The sequence below is a fragment of the Electrophorus electricus genome, chromosome 3 (genome assembly GCF_041902795.1).
Source record: "Electrophorus electricus isolate QZ-2024a chromosome 3, ASM4190279v1, whole genome shotgun sequence".
Classification (NCBI taxonomy): domain Eukaryota; kingdom Metazoa; phylum Chordata; class Actinopteri; order Gymnotiformes; family Gymnotidae; genus Electrophorus; species Electrophorus electricus.
The window spans coordinates 27996560-28022736 of record NC_137499.1 but is presented as its reverse complement, the minus strand read 5'-3'; the positions used below and the strand labels follow the sequence as shown (position 1 = coordinate 28022736).

Genomic DNA, 26177 nt, shown 5'->3' with positions numbered 1-26177 from the left:
ACTTCTGCATCCCTTTTACTGTTTAATAGTGTACTGATAATGAAAAGTGACATGAGTAAGAGGATATAGTGCCACAGTGTTTTTACAGCAAGCAAATATATAGATGTGAATTAAGGCTTTATTGTTACAAGCAGAGCATCTACCTCCCCAACAGCCATAGTGATATGACTCGAGTTAAGTGTGAAAACACAGCTGACAGCAAAGACTGCTTAGGAACACTGAAAACACGGCAAGAAAAAAACCCACCAACACTGAAAAAGGAATGCATCATCTTCAACAATATTCACAAGGGTTTGGGTTTTTTTTCCCCCCCTTTTTGCACATCTGCACAGTTACCATACGGTTCTCCTCCCCCCCGCCCCCATGGTAACCAAAACAAGCACCACGCTTGAGCTTGAGCAGTACTTCCCCCAGTCTTCAGGAGCTAACAACTGCTCCTGACCACGTCTCATGCTTGGTGCCTGGTGCCAGATGAGTGATGGTCACTTCCACCGCCTGGACCTTTTCAAGCTTAGGAGGAATGGAGCAGATCTTGTAGCTGACCTCATCCCCTTCGACTGGAACATACTCTCCCTCAATGCTGCAGGAGGAACACACACACACACAAAACAACAAAGTCAGAAGAAACATTCAATTTCAGATGCATTTGCCTCAAATACAGCAATTAAGGAACCATTTTTAACAGCACTAGACAAGGTGGGTTAAACCATAGCTAATCTTAAACTGAGTTTAGAACAAAGCCAAAAGCCAATCTATGGGACACAAAACTACACAGAAGCATCTACACAAAGGCCATTTATGACCAGAATACCATCGATACTATGCAGATAATCTTTGATTAGCAGAATAACACGAGTGCACATGGTGACCCATGACAGTCTGAGGTGGAGAGGGAATTTAAGGGAGATTTTAATTCATAAATGCCAAGTCGTATCTGAAATGTTTTATGCTTTCTACCATTTCATCCAAGGACAAAACTGATTGCTCTAAGTGAGCCAGAATTCCTTGTACAGGAGGCAGTGTGCTGTGCAAGTAAAGTAATATTTGTTTTAGACTTTGAGAAGAGAGTGACATTTTCTGTGTGGTCTTAAGTTCCTCAGGTTAAGAGGTAAAAGCATACCCAAATGGAGAGGAAAAAAGTTACAAAACAGCAGAGTGTCCTTGAATTGACATGAATGTCCTTTATGACGGCGCTACACGGCACTTTCATGCTCCGTCAGTCCATAGATCTGCATGTGCAGCCATGACGTGACATGGCCAGCCACTCATCCCGCACAACAGAGCACCACCTAGCTGCACTTTGTGTTGGCCCCACACACACACACACACACACACACACAAGCAGGTGACTTATATAAAAGCTAAAGTACCTTGCAAGAAAGCATGTGCATATCACATTATGGCTAAAGTGCACATGCTAAAGTGTTCCAATGTCAGAAGGGCCAACATAGGTTATTCTACCACTGTGATTTAGCAGTGAACGGTTCTAGGCTTTTGAATTCATCTGACACAAAGACGACAACTGCTGTGTGTGTGTGTGTGTTTTTAGAAGAAAGCAAAAGCAAGGAGGTGGGTGGGCGAATCAGGGTAGTAATTATGCACATTTTCCTTTCTCCACCAGAAGAGGTGATTGTGCACGTTGTTCCTTCCTCCCATACTCCTACACATATCAGCCATTTTTTAGAAAAATCTTATAGGTGGACCATTGGAGCAGACAGCCTTTCTGCCAGCACGCACGGTTTATGTCACTCGTCCCACGGCTCATCAGCGCTCAGGTTTTAAAAAGGACTGAACGAGGCTTTGCTAGATATTTCTGGGTGTCAGATCACTCAACACAGTCCTGCCAGTGCCATGTGTAAAAATACCAATAAACGTGATGTAATTGAACTTGTACCTCAGCATCAACAACCATGCTGTCAGCAGCGGTAACACCATGCCTACCCTGTTTACTTCTAGTTTCTAAGCTAAGGACCCCTTGTTTCACTTGGGCCAGTGAAAAATTATGCATACAACAGATGCATTACTGTAACTGCGCACATATGAATGTGCCTAGAATATGCGTTAAGTGTACATAAGTGAGCAGCCAGGGTAGGTACAAGGCAAGTGTTTCTAAGGAGATATCCACCAAGGGTGCAGAGGGGCTGCTGTGTATGGATTCAGCACACTGGCTACAGCCTACTCACTCCGAGACATGCACGAAGATGTCAGCGCCGCCGTCCGACGGCTTGATGAAGCCGTGTCCTTTGGATCGTGAAAAGCACTTGCACACGCCAGTGAAAACTGGTCCCTCCGACGCTCTTGTGGACCTGTGAAGAGACGACAACAAAAAAAAGTCATGAGTCCTTTACACCGAAATGGTAAAATATCCACCCACTGTGGCAAGTCCTCCAACTCCTGCCTTGTTCAAAATTGACAGGAGGTGCACAAAGCTAACCAGCTCAAAAGCACGTTGCACAAGATTCAGAATTTATTTCCATGTGTTTTCAGGGCTCTGCAACAACCACTGCAAGGGTGATGTGCTGGAAAGCTACATTATCACGCCTGTTCAATGACTGCAAAAACACTAACCGTTTGTGTGTGTGTGTGTGTGTATACTATGATCACCTCAACGTGACCATCCTACGACAACCCTGATAAATTTTTAAAAACGTAAACAAAATGTTTTTCCAACATTACACACCAGTTGATATCACACTGGGCATTCATCTAGTGCCCTTAATGGTATCAGAAGGTACAGTCGCGATGGCTGTATGATAACGTGGCCAGACCGGGCGGGGCTATTTGGGTACTCACGCGGAGACGGTGCGATTCCTGCGGGTTGGCAGCGGGCTGGGGATCAGGTAGCCCCGCATGGGTGAAGGCGAGCGGTCTCTCTGCCGGGACTGGGGCAGGTGCAGGGAGCTGGGCGACACAGGCGATAGCAAGGGGGGCGTGGACGGTGCCGCCTGCACAGGGGACGAGGTCTCAGAGGACATGCTGCCCACGGGACGCCTTTAGCTACGCCACCGGGCACGGATCACTGGGGAGAGAAGACGCACGGACATCGGACTCATGCCGGGGTTTATTTGGTGCTTACGTACTAAGGGAGACGCAAAGCTTCATTTCCCAGTCCAGTGTTCATATAACCCCCCCCCCCCCCCCCCACCATACATTCTGCCCCTCCTAACTCACAGTACTACTGTACCAGCTATTCAGTGTTCCGCACTATTTAATTCAGATGTGAAGGCAACCAGGACAGTGCAAGAATGTGCAGCCTCTGGGAGCAACAGAGGACTAGACAGGAAACACCGCAATGACACTCGCAATAAAGCAACTGTGGGTGAGCATGCGGATTAGCAAAGAAGAGTCTGGAAGTGGGAAAAAAAAAGTAGTGAGCAATGCCATTTTGCTCCATGATGCATATGAGGCAGAAGTGCTCCTGGCACTGGAACATGAACATGAACGGCATATGAACATTTTAAAGGCACATAATTCATGTTATAGAGATAAATAAACTATTAAGGCAAAATTTAGCCAGGAATCATTTTTGAACACAGGGATAGTTAGTAACTAAATCATGCCTGGCTGGTACAGCAACACTGAGCCCAGGCTGCGGGCGTGTCGGGTCCCACAAGCCATAAAACTGAGCTGAATCTATTGTTCTGTTCCCTGCAGTAATGTGATCTCTTGCCGCCCCCTCCCCCATTTACCAGAACATCACACAACCTCTCCAGACTTTTTAGGCCCCCACAGAGATCGTATCTGCATGTGGTTTCACACATGACGAAAGCGTGGCGGGGGGCTCGTGGAGGTAGGCGCTGACCCGGCATGGCCCGGGCAGGAGGGGAGAGGTGGCGAGCATTAGCACATCCATGGGTCACCACAGATCAACGACAGCACGAAATGCGGCGAACGATGATGAACGCACATCATCCAGTATTGGAAGAGTGTGTGTGTGTGTGTGTGTGTGTGTGTGTGTGAGTTTTACCAAGGAAAATTATTAAAATAAAAAAAATAAATAAAATAATATTTATGTACTCTACAGCATAATCAAAGTTAAATATGACGGCATGAAATTTCAGCTGTACTCTAAGGATGCCAAAAACAACAGACATTCCTGTAATCAGAACACGGAAAAAAACAGTGCAAGTGTTTTAAGAAGATATCCTCTCTCTCACTGGTAGGCATGTTCTACAGAATGACTAAGATTCTAAGATATGCTGAGCTATGCTGTGCCATTTATGCACAGCTCTTCCTCATCGCTAACCTGTCAACACAGTGGGTACTACAAATGGAGCCAATTCTATCCCTCTGCCCCATACATATCGAAATTTATAGGTGAAGAGACGTTTAAATCTAACAGTACTAAGAGATTATGATTAAGAGATCGCATCCAGTTTAAGGCTCACCGCTTGAATCCCCTTCAGCTACTCTGGACACAGAAACAGCCCAAGATAGACCCAGGGCCCCCAGACTGGCGTTTAGACCCCTGGGGTAAAGTCACCCACAGCACTGATGGAATTTTCCATTGCCTGCCCCCTCCAACCACAGCTCAGTGCTAAAGAGTTTGCCTGCATCAGCAGAAGACTCGGACAGCTTGGCAGGTCCAGGGCCCACCACAATGGAACCGCTAAAGCAGTGTAAGCCAAACATGTCACCAAAATGCCTGTCCCACTTACCACGAACAATGACTAACAAAGGAAGCGCAAGTCCCATTTCCTGAAGCCTGCATGACAGGGACAACAAAGGAGTTAAAAAGTGATTACAACCACGAAACGCTTAACCACAGTTCACCCACCAACTCCACACATACAGACAACATTTACGGATTTTCCATTTCAACAAGCTGAGGCAACTCCTGTCCAAGTATAGTGCTTTGGCAGCACAGATCAAAACAGGAAATAGTTCTCTCAGCATTCTCTTCCTCTACTGAGCAGACTGTAGTCCCTCACACCGACACTCTCTGAACACCTTCAGGCTGGTAACTATGGGTAGGCATAGTTAAAAACACTTTTACACCATTTAGGGCAAATAACACCCATCATTCATAAAAACCTTTAAGCTATGTTTGCTGGGTTTTTTTTTTTTTTTTTTAAACCATTTTACAACTACAGGAGTCAAATGTATAAATTTAATAGAAACTTCAGTGTTGTACAGTGTTTGTATGTACGTTGCCTCAGGGAACTAATCTAAAATGGGTGTAATGATTATAGGAGGAGCAGAGCTCTATAGGGCAGAAGGTAGGTGTGTACATTACCCACACAGAGACTCAAGCAGCCTGCACAAGGCTTAGTGACTACAACAAAACATGTAACTGTGCACCTTTCCTTCCTATGCACCACTGTGTGTGTATGTGTGTGTGTTGCAAATGACCTATAGCCTACAGAAGAAAAAGGTGTGATTGTGGCAGTTAATAAAGCAAGAAAAAACAGCAGGAAACCATGACGGCAACGAGCATATCAGGAGAGGGGAGGACCCAGTGCCCAGTCCAGCTCTCCGCTCACACACCACAGCTGTGCCCAGTGGTACAGAAGAGAGAGAAGGTGACACTGTGAAAACTAATGTGGGCATCTTTGACTGACCCCATAGTTTACCGGCAGGGAGCAGAGGAAATGGAGGTTTCCTCTGGTCCATATTTGTAGCAATGCTGCAGTACAGACACTCCTGGCTGGAGCTGGGTGGCAAGGGGGTACAACCACTCATTTTCCTGCTGCCTTTGTTCATGCATGAACCAGGAAAAAATAAATTTAAAAAATCACAACCGAATAGATGCAGCTGAAAAAGTTGAATGAAAAGAGCGCATCGGGCAACGCAGCTATGCCCAGCAGCACAATCGCGGCGGCTGAGTGACAGAAGCCTGTTCTCACTCATTAGCAGCCTTATCCACACTGCCTGATGGGACATGTTCGTGCCAGTGCAAGCGACGTATCCAAGTGGACATAAACTGAGAGGGGGCAAACAGGGCCCCGCTCATAGGAACAGCCAGCAGGGTAAAAAGAGCCACGCACAGTTAACAAGGAGGAGCACATGGGCACAGGAACGGGCGCACGCATGCACACACACCTGGAAGGCCACCTTGAACTTGACCCAGCAAGCCGTTTTATTTTACAAGCCAGGTGAACATAGAGGAGGATGAGCACTACTTCCTAAGCCTTGGCCTTTCAAATGGACCCCTTATCAGTACACTATATTGGACTGTGTACATGTGGACAACGAATGACAATCAGGTTGGACAGTTCCTGTCCAGTGGTCTTTAAGCAGTGTTCATCCACTGGCAAAGAATACAACCTTTTATTTAAAAAAAAACACAACAACATTCAAGTCTAAATGCCCCAAACCCCCCCCCCCCCCCCCAGTATCCTGATAAAATTACTTTTTTGGTCTTTGTATTCCTACTTAATGTGAAGCAAGCAAGGTTGTTGACAACTTGCCTTAGCAGCATATTTGACACATGCATTCGGAAGCTTATTCCTGGATTTAAACATGAAATATCTGCCTATAAAATAGCTTATGTTTTTGACTTAAATGGTCTTAAACAGTCCCTGACCACTGCAATAGCCTTTGGAACAAATATAATAATAATAATAATAATAATAATAATAATACTACATCATTGTTTTATATCAAGCCTACTTCTAAAGGAAGGCAGCCATGCTTGATTTCTGCAGGATTTTCCCTAGCAAAGGTTACTCTCATGAGGTCTTGTTGACTAGTCTTATGTTACAGCGCATGCTGGGTAGATCCATTTGAATGTTTACCTGGTCTCAAAGAGCATGCTGGGAAGAGGGCCCTTCCTTCCACTACACTAGCAAACAGCTGACCAGGAGATATCCTCCCCACAAATACTGCCTTGTTCAATACGGTTTCCTCAACAAACGTGATACCAGTTAAATACACAAGCACAGTGCACAGATTTTCCATCTCCACTCGACCTTCCATCTAGAATAAACTGCAGTATCAGTATTTTAGCGCTACTACAGATTTCTCTCACACACCCAGAGTTCGCCCCATACATGACCCATGGATTTCAGAAGGCTCTCTGCATCATACCACTTTGTGCTGTAGTCCCAGAGTGATAGGAGGGCAAAGGTGCAGGTTATGGAACAGAGCAGAGGATGGGGAGAGGTGGCAAATCCCAGCCAATCTCCTGTCGCGGTAAGCGCATAATCAGGACACGCACTGCCACTTCCTGTTCGGAGGAGCAGCAGAGGGCTTTTAGCATCCCAGCAGGGGGCGGGGGGGGGACTCAATGATGCCTCATTAATAAACGACTTCCTTCACGGCCATGTTACACAGTGCATGGTGGTTTGGTTGGTCCCACGAGCAAGAATAGATCAAGCTCAAACGGCCAAACACCGCTTTAAGAATTTCAGTTTAAGGTCAGGATTTAAGATAAGATAGGACTGCATTTTTGACAAACTGTAAATACTAAATGATAAAATAGTTTTGTGTGATATGTTTGTAAACTGGGCTTTGATTAAATGTTACTGATATAAATGTCTCGCCATAATATTCACAGCACTTGCTTCCACTAGTATCGATTCATTGGCCTAAAAGTCAACATAGAGCATCTCTTACCACTTAGCAGTCTTCAGATACAAATGTCCAGTTTAAGTAACACTGCCATTATTGTTTGCATTTATATTAATCCTTTAATCTTCTCAATTGCATACAAGACATTGCAGATATGAAAGTTAATAACCTATATCTACCAGTGGCCCCTGTTCTACACTGCCTTTTTAGAAGCCCTTTATGGTCCATCCCTCATTTAATTTAATAACAACAAACAACAACAGATGATGCAAGAACACTAAAAATTAAGCTTTCATCATATCAACATTATTTGTAAATAAGAAATGTCCTACCTCTCCTACCTCAGTAGTAGCAGTAGAACTTTGGTTTACCATTCTTCCATTAGAGTTGTGTGCAAGAGATCATTAGAACTATAGGAATCCTACACCTGCCCTGTGATGTGTTGACTGAAGAAGCAAACTGACTAAAGGTGAGTGGGGTGTGTCAGAGCAGAGACAAGGTGGTGCATCCACGGGGCTGATGTAATCATGGGGTTGTGTGATGTGGACAAAAACATCTCTCAGCTGCATCTTGAATTTGACTTCCATTTCTGATAACCTCAGGCAAACGGTGAGGAGTCCAGTCTATTCAAGTCACAATCACCAAAAACTGAGAGAATAGCATATTAATTTTTGCTTTTCAAATCAAATCACTACATGTTCAACACAGCAGCACAGCAACTTAAGACTTATTTTGGTACACAACATCTGTGCTGTTATGAATTCTGCACTATGATAACCTTAGGTTTGCAGCATAACCACTGAGACCCAGATCAAAGCCCTCCAACATGAAAGACCAGCCTGGGAAGGACCAGACCAGATTTATACAGACACGTAACTGTTAACCACAGGGCAGATGAGAAGAAAGGTGATGCTTTACTAAGAGGCTGACATTGATGTTTTCCCAGAGGATTTGAAAAGGTCACGTTCACATGTCAATGCTATTTTGAGAATGTCAAGCTACAGTATCCCTTAGGACAATGGCCATATCTTGCCATTTTATTTTGCTTTGCATGTGATTGTATGAATCTTTTTCACCTTTGTAGCAGAGTCAGCAGTAGAAACAGGATTGTGCTACTAACCACTTCTGCTCAAAAACTCAAACGCATTCTTGACACTAAAATAATTAGCACTAATCTAAGCCATGTCCTTTTAGCCCAATTTCCCACCTCCCCAGAACTGACAAATTATTTGTCCATTACTCAATGGCTGGACTGCATCAGCCACAGTGATGTATAAACAATCAAATTCAATTGGCTGTTTACAAAGGCAGAAGACATCCCATTGGCCAAGGCTCTTTGCAGATGACCCTTAACCAAATACACTGTGTGCTAGTTTGTCTTGTTAGAGGAAAGGGGAATCAGTACATTCAGCATAGTGTTTGATCAGTCCCAAAGACATGAGAACTCCCCTAGGTTTTGTATCGTTTGTGTTAATGGGACGTATTGCCCCAGAAATTTCAATAGTGTGTGATCATTTATGTTAACATTTCCAGTACAGCGTCAAAGAAATATCCAAGAAAAGAGTGGGCTATGGGAAATTGGACATTCAGGTATGGGTCAGTGTCTTCTGCTAGATAAACTGGGTGGATATAACTTGACCTGTAAGCAAAGGAGAAGCCAAGGAATTCACCACAATTTAACTTTTTTAGCTGAAGTTTATGGTCAAATGCTTAGTGTATTTGGAGAAGACAAAAGAAAACAGATCATACTTTAAAGACTATCTGGAAGATTAAAAGTACAGTGTAGGTCAAATGAAGGCAACTGAGTGAGCAAAACTTTGTCTCAAGAAAGACATTTTAAAACACCCTGCTGCATTCGAGACTGAGCAGATACAGAAATTCACAAGAAGTTCAAACCCAAAGAAACACAAGCTCTGAGAACGCATATCAAACACAGGTCACATCGCTGATAGGGCAGCCTAGAATATTACAGGAACTCAACAGTTGAAAACTGACTTGAAAATCAACATCATTGCGTTCAGTGGAAGCTCAGCTATTTCCATATAACAAAAAACAACTAATACCAGATAACATAATGCTTTTTAAACGCCGTAATCTCGTATAAACTTAAATCAAATAATAGATATACTTGCTACGTATACATACCGCACAGCTGCTTATGATTTTGCAATTGTTTCTCTAGAGCTGCGCATAACACTACTTGCGGTAGAACATTTCCAAACTCCAGCTCTTTCCTCTCCATGTTCGGAGCCCTCCCTTTATTTGAAGCGAAACTGAATAATCGAATGGTTGCAAAGTAAACGGATATGTGCTTTTAAAGAATCTCCTCTAAGAAAAAAAAAATCAATAACAATGCTGATCATTTTTAATATTTGAAATTAAGAAGCTTCTTTAGGGTGTCTTAAAGGACAAAAAAAAAGCGTATAATACACCAAGCTGTAATTAACAATACGAAAAGAAAATACACCTTGGTCTTTCCTTGGCGTAGTGGAGCATCACTAAGCTAAGCACTACTGTATAAAAAGCACCTTGTAACCAATTCAATCTACCGTTCAGTCTTTCCCTCGGTCGAGAACACAGGTTTCTATTCCAATCACGAAATAAACTTTGTTGGTTACAGGTTTACGACGAAAATTCACTCACCTTTAACGAACTTACTTGGAGGAGAGAGCACAGGGTAGTTGTACCAAATAACTAAGTTGTAAGGCATACGTCTGTCTGCGCTGATCAAGCTCCTGAAGTAAGCAGCTTCGCTAACCTTTTCACTAACAGGCCACTACGCTGGTGAGCTGTGTGTCCACAAGGAGCCAGGAGAGCGCGCCCAAATGGGCGTTGTCTACCAGGTTCACTGAAAATGACCTCATCAAACCAACAGTACCGTAAACACTCAAATAGTAGTTTACAATGGTAATTAGCTGTATTCTTAAACCAGCCATTTGGTCGCACACACAAGCACACGCAGCCATCCAAAAGAAAAAAAGAAAAAACAATGCAAACGAAAAATATTTAAGAGCTTTATTTCCTCTTTTATGCCTAGTCAAATCAAGCATGTATGATTGCATGGGTGGAAGAATCTAAGAACGATTAAAGTAAACAAGTGAAAGAATTTAAGGGGTTTAGGAGATCAGTCTTTGTACAAAACTGTTGTAAACACATTTAGGAAAAATAAGACAACCAGATTTGCAGTTGCACGGCTGGCAAAAGAAGGGAAACAAAAACAATTAAACAAACAAACAAACAAACAAACAAACCAAAAAGAGTGTTTTCCACATTCAGCTTTTTCAATAAAATCTCACTGAACAGTTGAGGGCACTATTGCACAAGTCAAAATGTACGATAGGAGCTGAGATTCTGTTTAAAACCTAGAGAGAGGTGTCAACATTTAAAACGACAAAACGCATTATTTTTTCTTAATAGGCCATAACACCAGTCAGACCAGTCATTCTGCATTTCAGCGACTTACGGGACGAAAATACTCCCAACATACATCACATTCACTCTTTAGTGTCTGTAACAAAACAAAAAAAAATCTAAAATAATTATTTACTTGACACATTTTAATCCAAATTAATTTACAATTATGACAGCTTGAGCAACTGAGGGTTAAGGGTTTTGATCAGGGATTAGATCAAGGCTTGCAACCTTCTAATTACTAATCAAGTACCTTTACCACTGAGCTACCACTGCCTTTCAGTGGTTTCAAGAAGGAACACATGAACACACAATGGGTGGCAGCCATTTCAAAACCTACATACTGTATTTCTACCAGTCCACAGCATCAGGGCCATGGATTCATTCCTTTTCAGAATGTGGAGAAATGGAACTCAGGATTTACATCATGGGTCAGTAGGAACATATATTGCATCTACATTTCTAATTTAAGAGTTCCCATTTGAAATATCAGAAAGTATCATAACTATTACTAATAAAAACATCTTCCTCATGTAACGTACATGGCAAGTACACCAAAAAGCAGGACTTCAGTTGGCTAGATACACTGAACAAAAGGGTACCTGTCCAAATGGAATGTGCTTTTCCTCTTGTCTAATGAACAGTGCAGGCTTCTGTCTTAAATTATGCTCTTATATAAAGAATCGCGCACTACTAAACGCCCCTCTAACACTTCTTTTAAGACCTTGGTCAACAGCAATGCAAAGTAATTTCCAGAGTGATCCTGTTTTCTCAAGCATGCCTTTAGTGTTTGGGACCAGTGATGCCCACAATCAACAACAAATTCCCAAGTGTCAGATATTTTGCTCATCTTTTATATTGTAAAGTTACTTGCAACACAGAGGCATTTAATTTTTTTTCCCACCTTGTGCAAATCCCTGAATAACCATACTGCACTTTCGAAAAATGTCATGTACAGGCTATCCTTTATATTCATCTATTCCTCATGTAAAAACAAAATATACTGCATGGCATTTATATTATGGGTGTGATGGACCAGGGAAAGACTATGCTGTTGAAAACCGACATTAGCATTAAGCATTGGGTGAGGCGGGTGTTGGCCTTGACTATAACTTCTCCCATGACAGCACCACTACATTCACTGCCTTTGTGCACATCCTTTTAATACAATTGCTTAAAACGTTGCATAAGACAAAATGATAATAAAAAATATATATATATATAGAAAAGGGGGAGGGGTCCTTTGCTTCAAGGTGCAAATAAACCACCAAAACATGGCTTGATACATGCACACAAAAAACTCCATATTGAAGAACACACCTGGAAGAAAGTACTCCTAACCTCTTTAGTCCTCTTATGAAGAACAGGCACACATTAAAATCTGTTTATATTAAAGATGTGGGTAAACCATAAAACATTTTCTACATAGCAGCGAAATGACTTAAAATGGCATGATGTGGACTGGAAAATTCATATCAAGAGGGAAGTGTACTAAAGACAATGCATATATTAATAGGGGCATATATTATGTACAAATATAATACAAGGGTTATGGGAGATCGCTTTCTTGTAAAATCACCAGCAACAGGCTTCAGGTATCCAGCTGGTAAGACTGAAAGGGATAGCTCTCCTTCACCTGGTGCACAGAAAGGAAAGACGGAAAAGGCGAACAATGTTAATATTTCATAAGGTGCACAGTATATGTGAAAATGTAGGCAGGACTTGCTGCAGACACACTCTGAAATAGCAGGGCATACCCTGCAAGGCTGGGAGTGGGTTGCCATCACATGGTTCTGCCGTACTCAATACCGCTCTTGGACGAGAGGCCGGACCAAGGCAGGAAGCTGCGCAGAAGGCTCTGTGCTTGCCGGTAGATCCTCTGTGGAATGGAGCACGGGCTTAGGCTGGCCAGGGCTGACCCTATATGATGAATATAATCAGTGAGGAGCGAGTTAAGGAGAACATGAGTGAGTGAGAGAGAGAGAGAGAGAGAGAGAGAGAGAGAGAGAATATTTTCCACACGGCATGAACTATGAGCAGCACAGCAGCAGTCGGGTTGCAAAAATATCACAGCACAGGAGACTGACTGCTGTCAGGGTAAAATGGAGACAAAACGGCCCAGCTCGCTAAACATGCTTTTCCCTACTGGTCATGTTACCCAACAGCCATGCAAGTGGGAACCATCCCCTACGTGACTTACACTCTAGCCTGAGACATACACGAATACACATGGAAGAGGGGGAAAGGATATTAGATTGTCCAAGGAGGATGACCGCCATTGATGTAGAGGACATACGTGAAACCATCCTTCAGCACTCCTCGGATGGAGTAATAATAGGGCAAATAGTGGTGCTGCTTAAAGTCTCTGTTCTCGTAGAAGTGAATGGCTGTGAGATTGGTGGTGAGCACATGCAGATAGATGGCCTTGCAGTGGTCCTGGGCTGTGGTGGAGATGTGGTCCTTCAGACTGTCCAGCAAAAGGGAGCCTGGGGAGTGGACTCCAGATTAACTCTTCATCCAAATGAATGGCAGCAATTAGCACTGTGACTTCATGCAAAAGGGAGCCTAAATTGTAGTAGATGTTTTTGGGCCATTATCCAGTCCATACAGGTAAACTTGATAGTTATGGCAGAAAAAGTCTCTCTCGTAAGGGGTGCTTATTGTGACAGTAATGCTGCAAGAGGGATTCGTTTAAGTTCATGCCTTACCTATTCCATGTTTTCGAAACTCCTTCACCACGCCTAAGCTCAGGATGTATGCAACCTGAGTGTCAACAGGAAAGCTGGAGGCCAGAATGTCCCCATCCTTCCAGAAAGCAAGTCACATTGAGTAAAGGTGATGGCCAGCAACAGCTAAGCAGAATTACTGTCTTCTTTATTCACTCTCAGAAAGAAAATGGCTCAAACACAAACAGGGAATAAACAGCCACAACACAGAGAAACCTCTTGTACTTCACGCAGAAGACACCCTTTACATAAATGTAACATGATCCGCTTAAGTCATAAACATGACTACTGTGAGAGAATCACAATAACTTATACCAGCATTGTTTCAATCATAGCCTGACTCATCTATGGTAGGGATGTCCTTTGCCGCATAGAGAAATTCAGTCAAGGGCACATAGAACGTAGTCTAATTAATCACATGCTATAAAAAGGTTCTTGACATGCCAGAGTGCTCCATTTAAAATGATTTGAAGTGCAGCCTTCAGGTGTTGTGCAAACATGCTATATAGTAGCAAAAACATGGTATGAAATATCTCCCTGAGCACAAAACCACATGATAAATTTAAAAAACAAAACAAGCTGGTCAGACACATTACAACTCTGAAACAATATTTAAAGTCTCATTAGGAGAGTTCACACGTCCTTGTTCGTATTCTTAAACAGGAATATTTATAATACAAACTTGCCTGAGCTTATTTTTAGTTTTTATATGCACGTCAGCCAAAGGATGTGACCAATTCAAGAACAACTACCTATGCAGTGACCTAGTGTCACTCCATCAGCAACTGAGGAGTAGCTTTCTTAGTAGCTCTTATCTGTCCAGAAAACTCCCACAGCCAGTGCATACTGCTGCATATCAGGCAGGAGTGATGGACAAGCACCTGGCTGGTGGGCTGTAGTGGCTGATGACTAGTGAACTCCACATGAGTCACTCTACATGGGCCACCTCAGTAAGCATAGAAGCCTTCTGACCTCTTTGTGTACTTTGGTTCTGCCTTTTATTTCCGCCACAATCATCCCCACGATGCCGCCCTTGAAGGTTGCAGCCAAAGAGAAAAACTTTTTGTTCGACGTGATGTCATGATACCATGAGTCAGGATACCTGTGTGGTATTAGGAATAAACAAAAAAAGGAGTCAATACCAAACTGGTAAGGTAAGGAAACACACCAGAGCCCTAGAGGAATAAAGCCACTTACAGAAAATTGCCGATCCATTACAGCAAACTTACGGTTATCAAATCAGCACAGACAGCAAAAAAATCCATATATCAATTGCTTATAAGAACTATTGCAAGAGAGTTAAAGTTAAAGAAAAAAAGAAAAAAACTGCAAGAGATTGAAAACAATATATATCACTAAATATATCACTAAAGGTGGAAACAGTTCAGTTATGATAGAAAGATAGAACTACTGAATACTTACTCAATGGGGAACCAGTCACCACAGAGTACTTTAATGCTGTCTATGTCATCTTGGCACAGGAGACGGAGCTTGATTTCGCTGAGGGCAGTGGGGGGCACCACGTCGGTCATTCACACCTGAACACAACTGCACTCAAGTTATGCGCTGTTTAGGGTGGCTTTCAAATCATTTTACTCCTTTTACATTTAAGTTAAATAGGTTAGGCTATTCCAAATGTAACGAGCGATCTTGAGCGACCTGAGAGCGCAGGGGTCAAGTTACGTTCAGTTATCTGAGAGAATATCTCTTAGAATGGATTTTTTTTTTTTTTTACTTTTATGTAAATAAATATATCGCAGCCAATATTTGTTATTACAGGGCTGCGAATCCAATCCGCACTGAGCAGTCAGAGTAGTAACCAATTATTTTTTATGCTAAACGTTTGCAGGAGGAGGACCACGATGAAGAATACTAAAGGAGACTAATCTTAACGGATCTTTATCATTAGCCACCAATGCACCATCTTACACCATACCGAAAACAGTGTAGCTATATATCGCTCATTCAGCTTTACTGGCAAGAGAGTTTGCTTGCCATCTAGCTATCAAGCGATCAAGTTCTGTTGACTAATAGCTAGCTACCAACTACACAACCCAGGGTTAGGCTTGACAAAGATAGCTGAAGTTAGATAGCCAGGCTAGCTAGCAGGTTTTCAAGAAATTGATTGTGACAGACTAAAATAATACTAAAAAGTTTTACCAAAGTAAACGTATTTGGTTCACTAAACATACAATCCGTTCATATGGTTAACGAAACGAAAACTGGTCTATTTAGCTACAAGCTATCTTTCTAATTAGCCACCACACCGAGTTAGCCAGCTAGCGCTGTTTGGAAGAAGCGACTTTAGCTTTTAACACAGAGAGGTCGGAAATAATTTGTAACCTGCTTTATTTCGACGCTTGAACAAGTAGAAGGATTGGCGAGTGTTTGTCTCTGTTTCCTCGAAGAGTGTTCAAAGCAGCGGTATCATTGTGATAAATAGTACATTTGTGTCCAGTACGGAGATGAGACATTCGGTTTCTGACTCTTTTGGCTCGTTGCGCTGCATTAGCTGGCCTAGCGGTTTCGCTTCGTTGCTAACACTTCTGTAAACTCGCTGGTAACTATACAGACTCTTCCGGTAGGCTCGTCGCTTGGATTATTTACTTAACATCGTATGTGACATTTAACCCTTTCAGATACCAAAACATATTTTACATTTCGTTTATTTCTAATATTTGTGTGGACGGACTTTTGGCACTTTATTATATAAACAAAAAGGAAATAGATTATTGCAGTTAGAATTAAATAAATGTATGGTTGATTATTTAATTTTGAAATAAAAGTTTAAATCATTTCATGAAATAGATTTTAATAAATGTATTAATTCCTGAATTAAAATCATGTATGAGTACTTAGAACCTCAAGTATGGCTCATCTTGAAATACCATGCTTCAAGTCTCATGGAAGACAAGCATCGAGACTATTCTCTGTCCTGGCTCCCAGATAGTGGAACGAACATCCACTGGCTGTCCGAACAGCAGAGTCCCTTTCAGTCTTCAAACGCAGACTGAAGAACCATCCATTTGTGGAATATTTAAATGACTATTGATCCTGCTCCTTTTTGATTAATGGAAACTCTAGTACTTATTGTAGGGTATTGTTTATTGCATATATTGTTGTTTGTTTATTGCACTTATTGTTGTCTAGGCATCAGCATTGAATCCTGTATTTCAACAGCATTCTAATTCAATGGTATCTTGGACTCTAACCTACTGTACTGGCTAGGATGCATTCTGTGAGTAAATGACAAAGCACATTTGTAAGCCACACAGGATAAGAGCGTCTGCCAAATGCTGTAAATGTAAATATGTGTGTGTCTGTGTGTGTGTGTGTGTGTGTATGTGTGTGTATATATATATATATATATATATATATATATATATATATATATATATATAGAGAGAGAGAGAGAGAGAGAGAGAGAGAGAGAGAGAGAGAGAGAGAGAGAGATTGGTTCGTCCTACAAATTCAGAAGCACCTTTGCTTGTACAACTTATGAAAGAGCTCTGTCCAAAACATCCTATCTATCCATCCATCCATCTATCCATCCATCGAAACTGGGAACCAAGACCCAATGAGTCCATGCACCAAGTTTAACAAGTAGCTGGACAATGTGAATACAGCACTATAGACAATCACTACTGTGACCATCACTGATATTCGCCACAGCAACAGTGATACTTGAGATCCTTGGCTACAAGATAAGGGCAACACAGAGAGAAGTCTATCAGAAATGCGGAAAGCTAACTGCACTCCATGAATGAGTGAAGCAGAAATGAACCACCTGCTAATGGATGGAACCCACTCTGAATGGTTAACTGCAGACCACAAGAAAAGCATCTACACCCAAATACCTACAAAGAGTAAGGCAAGTCCTGAGAAGTCAGCTGAATGGGAAGAACAAGATCTTGGCTGTCAACACATATGCTCTACTAGTCAATAGCTACCTCACTGGCATAATAAACTGGCCAAAGGAGGAGTAGAAGCCACTGACATCAAGACATCAAGAAAACTTCTCACAATGCATGGAGGGATTTATCCCAAATCCAGCACTCTGAGACTGTTCACTAAGCAGAAGGAGATGAGCCAAAGACTAGTGAGCATCAGAGCAACTGTCCAAGATGAAACAACCAAGATCCAGGAGTACACCAGGATGATGACCAAAGTGATGAAGCTTTCAGTAAGTACCTAAGACAGCAGAAACCCGAGGAGGATGGAAATGAGGAGGAGCAGGAGCCATCATGGGAGGATAAAACCCTGCATGGTAAATACTACCAGCAAATAGTGGAATGGCTAATATGATCTTTTTTGTTTGTTTGTCACATTTACGGTAAGTTTCAAATATGCTATGCTTCACATACATTGGTCAACAACAGCTCATTAAAAACGCTTTGTCTTGTTTAGCCTCACCGCCCCTCCTGGTCAATGATTATAGCTATATGCTACATTACTTGTAACATTATTACGATTTGTTTGTGAACTATATGATAGAGAAATGTTGAAGTACAACTAAAGCTGTCTCTTTGCCTGAAATTTTATTATTTCACTATTACAGCTACAGTTAGAAAACTTCATGTACAACATCCTTTAATGTAATTTCAGCTGAGATTTTACTGATTTTCCATATTAGTTCTCATTAAGCATCAGTGTCATTTCAGGACAACACAGCACAGCAGGGATTTACTGCGTGATTTTCCCATAAAACCCATCTATTAAGTTTTACATAATAATACATAAAAACTTGTCACAGTCACTAAATCTGTAACTAATGCACCACATTCTTTACATTCTTGTTTTGATCTTTTTGTAAGCGCAGTTCTCTCAAACAGTTCATACTGGGAATAGCAATGAAGAATAGGAACTTGTGTTCATCAGGAAAACATTTACATTAAAAATGCTGCACTTATATACCAATAGGCCAGAGAAGAAGTATCATTAGTCACTGGTTTATATCAATCATATATATGTATGACATGAATGTCTGTAGAATATATTTACAGTTATCTTATTCCTTCAGTTATAATTCTCATACTGGCTTATAGAATAGTGTAATGTTATGTAAGGTACTGCTATAATCATTGGCCAGTAGGGGTCTCTGTTGGATGCGTTAGAGGCAGATAGAGAAAACACATTTTTAGTTGTTAGCTCTCGTTGGCGACAATGTTCCAGGGACATTTATCCTAATTAATTCAGTACTCATTTGTGATTACTGTAAATGCAGCAAAAATATTTGTTTGGGAAGAGACAACAGTGATACTCTTTCCTGCTTGTCCCTTTGCATTACGTAGTATCTGAACTTCCAGTTGGAAATACAGGTAAATATATTTTAAGTTCTTTCCACTCATAAAATGCTATAAGGTTTCATGGAATGCATTAGTTCCTGCATTTAGTCATGATTAGCTGAATGATGAGTGTTCTGGGCTCACATGTCATGTAGAATCAACCTCTCCAGAATTTCTGTAAGCAGAAATGTGCAGCATTGGTTGATAACAAGTGACAAGGGGGGTGAAGCCATGCTGAAGACTGAGGCTTCAGTTAATGTGTGATGAACTGTGGCAGCACAAGTCCAAAACCACTTGTGCTGCCAAAGTAAAATGGAATGGAAAAGAACTGAAATAAACATTTTTTTGAAATTGCTTTGGTGAATGAAACACCTACTTACAAATGAAAGTGATATCAGCTTTTATTCAGTTGTAGATCTATTCTTGTCCTCGAGAGACACATACTGGGTGGAAGCAGGAAATTAATCAGACCATACTATTATTCATTAATTCTTTAAATTTTAAATCTTTAGATCTATTGAAAAAAAATCAATAAAGAACTGTCATTTAATTTCTTTCTCGTCATATTCGGCATTCTGGTCCCATTAGTAACAAACATAGTCTAAATCGTTTCTCTGTGACCTAGTTATTTAGTGTGGACTGAACTACTCTGAGTACAGAGTACACAGTACAGAGTTTAAGTTTCCAAATCCAGAAATCCAATCCCATAACTCTCCCATACTCCAATTATCTGAAGTTATGAAAATTAAAAATGTTTCTTGGTGATTTACTCAATCTTGTTCTTTACATGCACATAGTTATCTCCTTTTTGGATGAACTAACAGCTGCATAAGGGCATAACATTCCCACCCATTTTGTAAATAAAAGTCCCTCCAGAACAATGATACCACTTTTAGCTGGTGGGCTGAAGGTGCCAGTAGGTGATAAGTATATAAAGAGCTTTTCTGTTTGGCCGTTGGGATTTCACAGGCTAAAAGGCACAGACAAAGTGAAGAGAAGGTTCTCAACAACAGGTAGTGTTCTTATGGTTTTCCCACGTGGATTTATTCTCAAATTACATTCTCATGAAATGTGGCCTTACTGTCAGGAAAATGTGTTCTTCAAAATGTAACATGCATGCCCTGTGCAAAGGAAAGGAAAGAAATTTAGTCTGTGACTGAATTGTTTTGCAAAAGATTTGTTTGTATTTTTGTATAATTTATGTTCAAGTCAGGAAGGTGCATTTTTGTTGTACCCTGCATACTTTTCAATAAGATGCCTGTTTGTTTATTGTAGAGGGGCTGAGTCGTTTTCTAGCTCATTATTACAGAATGCATATTGACTCATCTTTTCTGAAGACCCCTCTTTTTATCCTGATGTAGTATGAAGCCTGCAGTCACCATAGCTCTGCTGCTGGCATTTGTGAATCTGAGCAGCTCCTTATTGATTGGGGCTTTTAACATCAGATCCTTTGGGGACAAGAAAGCATCTAATGCCACACTGCTTGACATCATAACTAAAGTGAGTGAATCAGGAACTTGCATCATACACACAGAGTCATCAATTGCTATTACAGCAAAGTATTTTTGTTTTGTCAGATAGTGCATAGGTATGACATCATACTCATCCAAGAAGTAAAAGACAGTGATCTGTCTGCAACCAACAAGCTGATGGAGCAAGTGAGCGAGTAAGTGGGAATGCACCCAAAACACTTGTGAGAGAACTCAAGTCTCAGAAAGTCAATAATTTAACACTGTATTCTCATGCTCAGGAATCCCTCTCCATACAATTACAAGCACATTGTGAGTGAACCCCTGGGCAGGAGCACCTATAAAGAGCGATATCTGTTTATCTACAGGTACTACTTAACCTGCAAAATAAGCAAGCTCCCTACATAACGAGCACACTGACAGGTGTTTCTGCTCACCAGGCAGGAGACGGTATCAGTAGTTAAGAACTTCACCTATGATGATGGGTGCGAACCATGTGGAACAGATACATTCATCCGAGAACCCTTTGTGGTTATGTTCTCCTCTGCTTCGTCAGGTTAACATGTACCTTGGTGATTTTTCTGGTTTAATAGACAACAACTCTAATGATAATGATAATTAACCAAAAACAGTTGACAAAAGCTCCTGACTGTAAATGAATTGTTTATTTTTACACTTTGTTTATTATTTGTTCCTACCTACAGTGATTATGCATCACCACTAAAGTTAATGTTTGTTTAATGGAGACTGTGACCAAAAAGCACTTGCTATTTAAAAAAAAAAAAAAACAGAACCAAAACCAAACACTTCTACAATGTACCATGACAGCAAAGTAATGCATTGATGCTAAAATTTATTTCTACATGTCTGATCCTTCCAGTTGTGCAGAACTTCGTCCTCATCCCCCAGCACACATCCCCAGACCTGGCAGTGCATGAGGTGGATGCACTACACGACGTGGTCCTCTACACCAGACAGCAGTGGAACACCAATGTAATGCTCTAACATGATTTAAATGGGGTAGCGTTATAAAGGAATTTGATTCCTAAATTATGAAACTGAAATCTTATGCACCACAGGATACATTAAAAGACGAAGAAAGCTGAGAATGATGTTTCATGTGTTGCAGGACATCTTACTTCTGGGTGACTTCAATGCCGGCTGTAGTTACATCACAGCCAATAACTGGTCAAAAATTCGACTGTACACTAACAAGAGTTACCACTGGCTAATTCCTGATAGTGCAGACACCACTACCACAGACACAGTCTGCCCCTATGACAGGCAAGCACTATTCTAGCAGTACATGTCCAGAATAATTGAGATGAGTTCACTAGTCTATATAGTTAAAACATGAATGGTTATGTGGCAAATCTGAAACAGAACTGCATCCATGCCAAAAGTTATGACACAAAACATAGACAGGGACCTAAGAAATCTGGCATAATTTAGTTTTATGGTCTATGAAGAGTAAGTTAATAGTAATACTGATTTGCCATTTTTGTCAAATTGCTGAAACTATCCATCTGGACTTGCACCCATTTCATCTCATATGTTATGTAAAATGTTTTCCCTACTGATAGGATTGTGTCCACCAATGACATGATGAGAGCTATAGCACCTGAGACAGCCCAAGTCTATAACTTCATGACTGCTCTAGGACTTAGCCACAGCTGGGTAAGACACTTCCCCACCTTCAATGTGTGTAGTGCACACAGTGATAACTGCTTCTGCAGCTGAGAAACTGTGCTTAACTCAGAGTAATGGTGTGCTGCATGTAAAGTGCCATCTTGTTCCTGGTGTGTGTGTGTGTGTGTGTGTGTGTCCATGCGCATGTGCCTTAGGCCCTGGCTGTCAGCGATCATTTCCCCGTTGAGGTCCAGCTAATATGAGGTGCTCGGTGGATCTTTCTGCATGAAAACTGGTGCTTGGGAAAAAAAAAAAATCAGCAGCAGCAGTTGGTGTGCAAACGTTTTTTATGAAGCTATGTGAAGTTATAAGGTGCTGATCCGAAGTACTTTGAACAATAAAGGCTTTTGCACAAAAACAACAACCCTTAGAAAACAAATGTTATGCATTTTCATTATTAATAGAGAACAAAGGTAATCCTGGGACAACTAAGGTGCTGTTTTAGCCCTTTCTGATCGATTTTAAATGGGGACTCATTAAATGGTGTAATTGTACATGAAACCAAGCCATCATCTTCTTAACTAACACTATTGCAGTTTTCAGAGCCTCACCTCTGTGCAGACCTACAACAGAGGTGGAGAAGCATGTACGCGCACACACCCATCTCATAACTGTTACAGTGTTTGCCAGAAAAAGTCAGATTCACAACACGAACGTAGTGCAACCCAACATCACAACCTCTGCCATAAAGAAACAGGAGCCTGGTCATATTTAAACAGGACACAGCTGAAAGCAGAGGAAATGTGGGACGTGATTTAGTCCTGCCTTCAGGCCTTCTTCTTTTTCAGTGCTGCCAAATACATCCCAAGAGATTTCTGGATCGAGTCTTTCGTGATGAAACTGACAAAGTTTTTAATGTCAGCTTCTTTGTTCGCTAGCAGCTTGTCAACTGTAGGCTTCCTCATCATAGACTTGCTTATCTCCCGGGCATGACCTGCAGACAGCACACATTACAGCATTGCGAGCAGTCGGCTCAACTCCCCGGCACTACAGCTTCGACTTTAGCCTGACGGACTGTCACATTCAAGAAAAGACCACTTGTAGAAAAAGTGAAACTTCATTAAACACACACACACACACACACACACACACACACGTCGGTCAATCAAGCAGAAAAAGAGCGTTTTACTGACCTGGGACAGCCAACCATGTGCCCAGAGTTTCCACAGCCGTGCTGAGAACTTTGCCCTCGGGTACGAGCTGGTCCACCAGGCCGATCTTCAGAGCCTCATGAGCATGGTACATTATGCCCATCTGAAGAGATAGCTCCGTTGTTCTATGGCCCACTGTGTTCAGCAAGGTATCCTTAAACCTGAGGCAGGCACCACATAGTTTAGCCTCTGCATTTTTAAAAATTAGAATCCAAAAGATAACAAATTATTACAGCTAGGTTTTGTCAGAGAGATACTTTGCTATTTGGTACAACAGGCATGCAAATATTAGAAATATTTCACATACAATGAAATAACTAGCACCACCAGTCAATAAAATAAAAACACACTGTATAAATTAGAACAATTAGAAATTTCTAAGCATGTTAAAGGACTAAATATAAAACGGGCATCACCACATGTCAATGCATGTGGTACTAATAAGGGGACAAATCTCTATTCCCTCAATGTTTCGATTTAATAATGATTCTTTAGGAAACAAGTTGATGAACCATGAAGTCTTGAATTTCACCACAATTCAATTTGATGTTTTTGGTTCAATGCCAGTTGAAGACCTAATATTTGCCATAACTAGTGTTCTTGTCTCTGCTCTTCCAACACATGGGCCTGCTCCACACTGCTATACATGGTATTGAGTCAATAGATATAGAATAGATATAGAATAGATTTTCACAGGCAAAAAAAAAAAAGCAAAAACTGTACTGAATATTATTAAAACTCATTCAAACATTCCAAATTCAATGTAGTTTGAGCTTCACTTTCACAGTGATGCCTCACAATGCATCAATGTTGCCTAATTGCCAAAAAATTATTATATACTGCAATTTCAATTACGGCTGCATGCGTCACTGACCAGAAAGGAGCCACTATGCCGAGCTGCGTTTCATTGAGGCCTATGCTGTAGCGAGGATCGTCAGCCATGATCCGGTAGTCACAACATAAAGCCATTAAACAACCCCCTGCAGGACTGGCACCCTAAAAACAGCACAGGGGGTCAAATTGAGTATGCAGCAAGCAAACTTGAGTCTGGCAAAGTGACGGTGGACAGAGTGGCTCAGGTCAAAGACTAGAGGATTCTGCTGCTCGGAGGACGCTCACGTTGATGGCTGCGATTGTGATCTTGCTGTAGCCGTACAGTTTGAGCCACATGTCCTGAACAGCCTTCCAGAAAGCCCCGCAGTGTTCTGGACTCGTCCCGTACATGTCCATAATGTCCAGGCCTGCTGAGAATATCCTTGGCTGTGCCTGATTTAAGTAAATAGATCAGTGTAGCAACATGTAGACAGACTTGCTCCTTTTGCAGTGCATAAATAGTTGGGTCGAATCTTCCAATACTCTTAACGATAGCCTGCCTACATTCTTTTTTATTTATTTTCATTGTTTTTTAAAGTGTGCGGCCTGCCCTGTGTTGTGAGTTTAGCAAGCTAATTCCAGGCTGACCTTACTTTGCATGCAGCTCAAGACTAAATTAAAGACTGAAACTATTAACCTAACACCCAATGTACGATCCTCTAGTGTAGTCAAACCTGCAAGGGACTTACAGAGGTCAGAATGACTCCTCTGCAGCTCTTGTCCAACTCAAGCTTCTCCAGGTTGATGGAAAACTCGGTTAGAAAGTCTAGACTCATACTGTTGACAGGAGGATTATCAAACTTCATTACAGCAATGCCTAAGCACAAACATCAGAGAGAAAAAAATACATTAATGTAATTTTAATATGCATGTACATTTTCAATGTACATAATATGCAATAGTACATTTGCAATGCAGAACAGATGGTGCGAGACCGTTACATTTTAAGAAGGTGAGCTCGTACCATTACTGTTGTCCAGGTCCACTTTTACTTTTGACGAAGTTGATAAATGTCTATCGTTGAAAGCCACGTGTGACAAAGCGTAGGGTCTCCCATGTCTACAGCTTGCAGAGAACAGTGACAGAACTCCTAAACGAGATATACAGGACCTATGGGTCGTGTGTGAACACACACAGCCTATCCACATCTGGCACTAAATTAAATTGGCTATCCATGGCTTTATTTCTCAAAGTCATACAACCGTTTATGTCTTGGTAGTTTATATTTCATCCTCCAAATGTTTACATGTGTTTATGTATTCATGCAAGACACAGTACCATGCAAATTACCCAACACGATACAGCCAACAAAATACAAATTACATGGGTAAAAATGTCCTGACAGTCAACGATACGCTAGCTTTGAATGAAAATAACTGATAATTGATTGCGCCCGTCTTCAAAAAGCAGCCGATAATGGCGACATGTTTGCACGAACTTGAACTGACTAATATGGCTATCCTAGCCAACTTACTCCGGCATTTTCCGGGAGGACACCTGATCTTTGCACTAATTTTTATGTAAGAGCATTTGCACTTCACTTGGCCGACGTTAGCAAGCTAGGTTAGCTGGTTCGGATCCCTGAAGTCATTTATTGCTTGGCTATTCTGACAGATTTTTCTTAGAGGAGTGTTGACCTTTGTCCTAGTTTTCGTGCAAACGCTTGTAGCTGTTCAATTTGGCTAGGTGGGGAAATCAATGTATAAACGACAGTATGTGAACAGCACAAACAATGAAATCTAGTTAGAAATTCAAAAGCGTACCAGAAAACTCCAACCTGGCTGCTCGTCTCAACACAGTTGCCATTTCGCTCAATAGAAAAAAGAGCTTCAGTTCTGTGACGTCGAATTGGTCGCCCAAGTTTTAACCAATTAGACTGGAGTTTGAATTCAAACAATCTCACAGATAACCAATCACTGAGAGAAAAACAACAGGCTCGTTGCAGTAGCGTTTGCTTTTTTTTTAGACGGGAAAAGTCTCATGGAACTTGATAGTTACGCACTAACATTCACAGGTCGAAAGCAGTAGGTTGGCCACTAGGTGGCGCTAAACACAACAGGA

The 26177-nt window shown here is 41.4% G+C and overlaps 4 protein-coding genes across 10 annotated transcripts; 1 reads left to right on the top strand and 3 right to left on the bottom strand.

The window, feature by feature from the left end:
- Positions 1-2: 2 nt before the first annotated feature.
- Positions 3-10331, bottom strand: carhsp1 (calcium regulated heat stable protein 1). Of its 4 annotated transcripts, none has more exons than XM_027002726.3 (4): positions 10171-10331; positions 2794-3019; positions 2184-2306; positions 3-580 (listed from the first exon to the last, which is right to left on the bottom strand). In XM_027002726.3, the coding sequence occupies exons 2-4, from the start codon at positions 2973-2975 to the stop codon at positions 418-420; spliced, it is 468 nt and encodes a 155-aa protein (XP_026858527.1). In that variant the 5' UTR covers positions 2976-3019; positions 10171-10331; the 3' UTR covers positions 3-417. The 4 variants fall into 4 exon arrangements, with proteins under 4 accessions (XP_026858527.1, XP_026858524.1, XP_081567032.1 ...); XM_027002723.3 differs by having other exon boundaries at positions 10156-10330; XM_081710906.1 differs by lacking the exon at positions 10171-10331 and adding an exon at positions 4659-4837.
- Positions 10332-10513: 182 nt separating this feature from the next.
- On the bottom strand, positions 10514-16257 carry naa60 (N-alpha-acetyltransferase 60, NatF catalytic subunit). Of its 3 annotated transcripts, none has more exons than XM_081710904.1 (7): positions 15997-16257; positions 15072-15187; positions 14622-14751; positions 13632-13728; positions 13175-13409; positions 12681-12863; positions 10514-12559 (listed from the first exon to the last, which is right to left on the bottom strand). In XM_081710904.1, exons 2-6 carry the CDS (start codon positions 15179-15181, stop codon positions 12707-12709), a joined length of 729 nt encoding a protein of 242 aa, XP_081567030.1. In that variant the 5' UTR covers positions 15182-15187; positions 15997-16257; the 3' UTR covers positions 10514-12559; positions 12681-12706. The 3 variants fall into 3 exon arrangements, with proteins under 3 accessions (XP_081567030.1, XP_026858538.1, XP_026858537.1); XM_027002737.3 differs by having other exon boundaries at positions 15072-15197; positions 15993-16256; XM_027002736.3 differs by having other exon boundaries at positions 15993-16253.
- Positions 16258-18735: 2478 nt separating this feature from the next.
- dnase1 (deoxyribonuclease I) lies at positions 18736-22386 on the top strand. Its single transcript, XM_081710903.1, has 10 exons — positions 18736-18967; positions 19904-19947; positions 20296-20434; positions 20512-20600; positions 20685-20771; positions 20844-20959; positions 21284-21396; positions 21533-21687; positions 21987-22080; positions 22248-22386. Exons 3-10 carry the CDS (start codon positions 20297-20299, stop codon positions 22293-22295), a joined length of 840 nt encoding a protein of 279 aa, XP_081567029.1. The 5' UTR covers positions 18736-18967; positions 19904-19947; position 20296; the 3' UTR covers positions 22296-22386.
- eci1 (enoyl-CoA delta isomerase 1) lies at positions 22362-26029 on the bottom strand. Of its 2 annotated transcripts, none has more exons than XM_027002733.3 (7): positions 25880-26029; positions 25081-25206; positions 24806-24933; positions 24363-24509; positions 24118-24239; positions 23226-23404; positions 22362-23026 (listed from the first exon to the last, which is right to left on the bottom strand). In XM_027002733.3, the coding sequence occupies exons 1-7, from the start codon at positions 25920-25922 to the stop codon at positions 22860-22862; spliced, it is 912 nt and encodes a 303-aa protein (XP_026858534.2). In that variant the 5' UTR covers positions 25923-26029; the 3' UTR covers positions 22362-22859. The 2 variants fall into 2 exon arrangements, with proteins under 2 accessions (XP_026858534.2, XP_026858536.2); XM_027002735.3 differs by having other exon boundaries at positions 22969-23106.
- Positions 26030-26177: the final 148 nt, after the last annotated feature.

Bases quoted from the DNA above. Each gene is read 5' to 3' on its own strand.
- carhsp1 (XM_027002726.3), bottom strand. From the start codon at position 2,975: ATGTCCTCTGAGACCTCGTCCCCTGTGCAGGCGGCACCGTCCACGCCC. The intron at 2,307-2,793 runs GTGAGTACCCAA...GTCTCTTCACAG, and splicing joins AGGAATCGCACCGTCTCCGC to GTCCACAAGAGCGTCGGAGG. The intron at 581-2,183 runs GTGAGTAGGCTG...TTCCTCCTGCAG, and splicing joins ATCTTCGTGCATGTCTCGGA to CATTGAGGGAGAGTATGTTC.
- naa60 (XM_081710904.1), bottom strand. From the start codon at position 15,181: ATGACCGACGTGGTGCCCCCCACTGCCCTCAGCGAAATCAAGCTCCGT. The intron at 14,752-15,071 runs GTAAGTATTCAG...AATACCACACAG, and splicing joins GGTGACTGGTTCCCCATTGA to GTATCCTGACTCATGGTATC. The intron at 13,729-14,621 runs GTCAGAAGGCTT...GCTTTCTGGAAG, and splicing joins GAACCAAAGTACACAAAGAG to GATGGGGACATTCTGGCCTC.
- dnase1 (XM_081710903.1), top strand. From the start codon at position 20,297: ATGAAGCCTGCAGTCACCATAGCTCTGCTGCTGGCATTTGTGAATCTG. The intron at 20,772-20,843 runs GTACTACTTAAC...TCTGCTCACCAG, and splicing joins CGATATCTGTTTATCTACAG to GCAGGAGACGGTATCAGTAG. The intron at 21,397-21,532 runs GTAATGCTCTAA...CATGTGTTGCAG, and splicing joins GACAGCAGTGGAACACCAAT to GACATCTTACTTCTGGGTGA.
- eci1 (XM_027002733.3), bottom strand. From the start codon at position 25,922: ATGGCAACTGTGTTGAGACGAGCAGCCAGGTTGGAGTTTTCTG. The intron at 24,510-24,805 runs GTAAGTCCCTTG...TACTTAAATCAG, and splicing joins GAGGAGTCATTCTGACCTCT to GCACAGCCAAGGATATTCTC. The intron at 23,027-23,225 runs GTCAGTAAAACG...TGCTGTCTGCAG, and splicing joins CACATGGTTGGCTGTCCCAG to GTCATGCCCGGGAGATAAGC.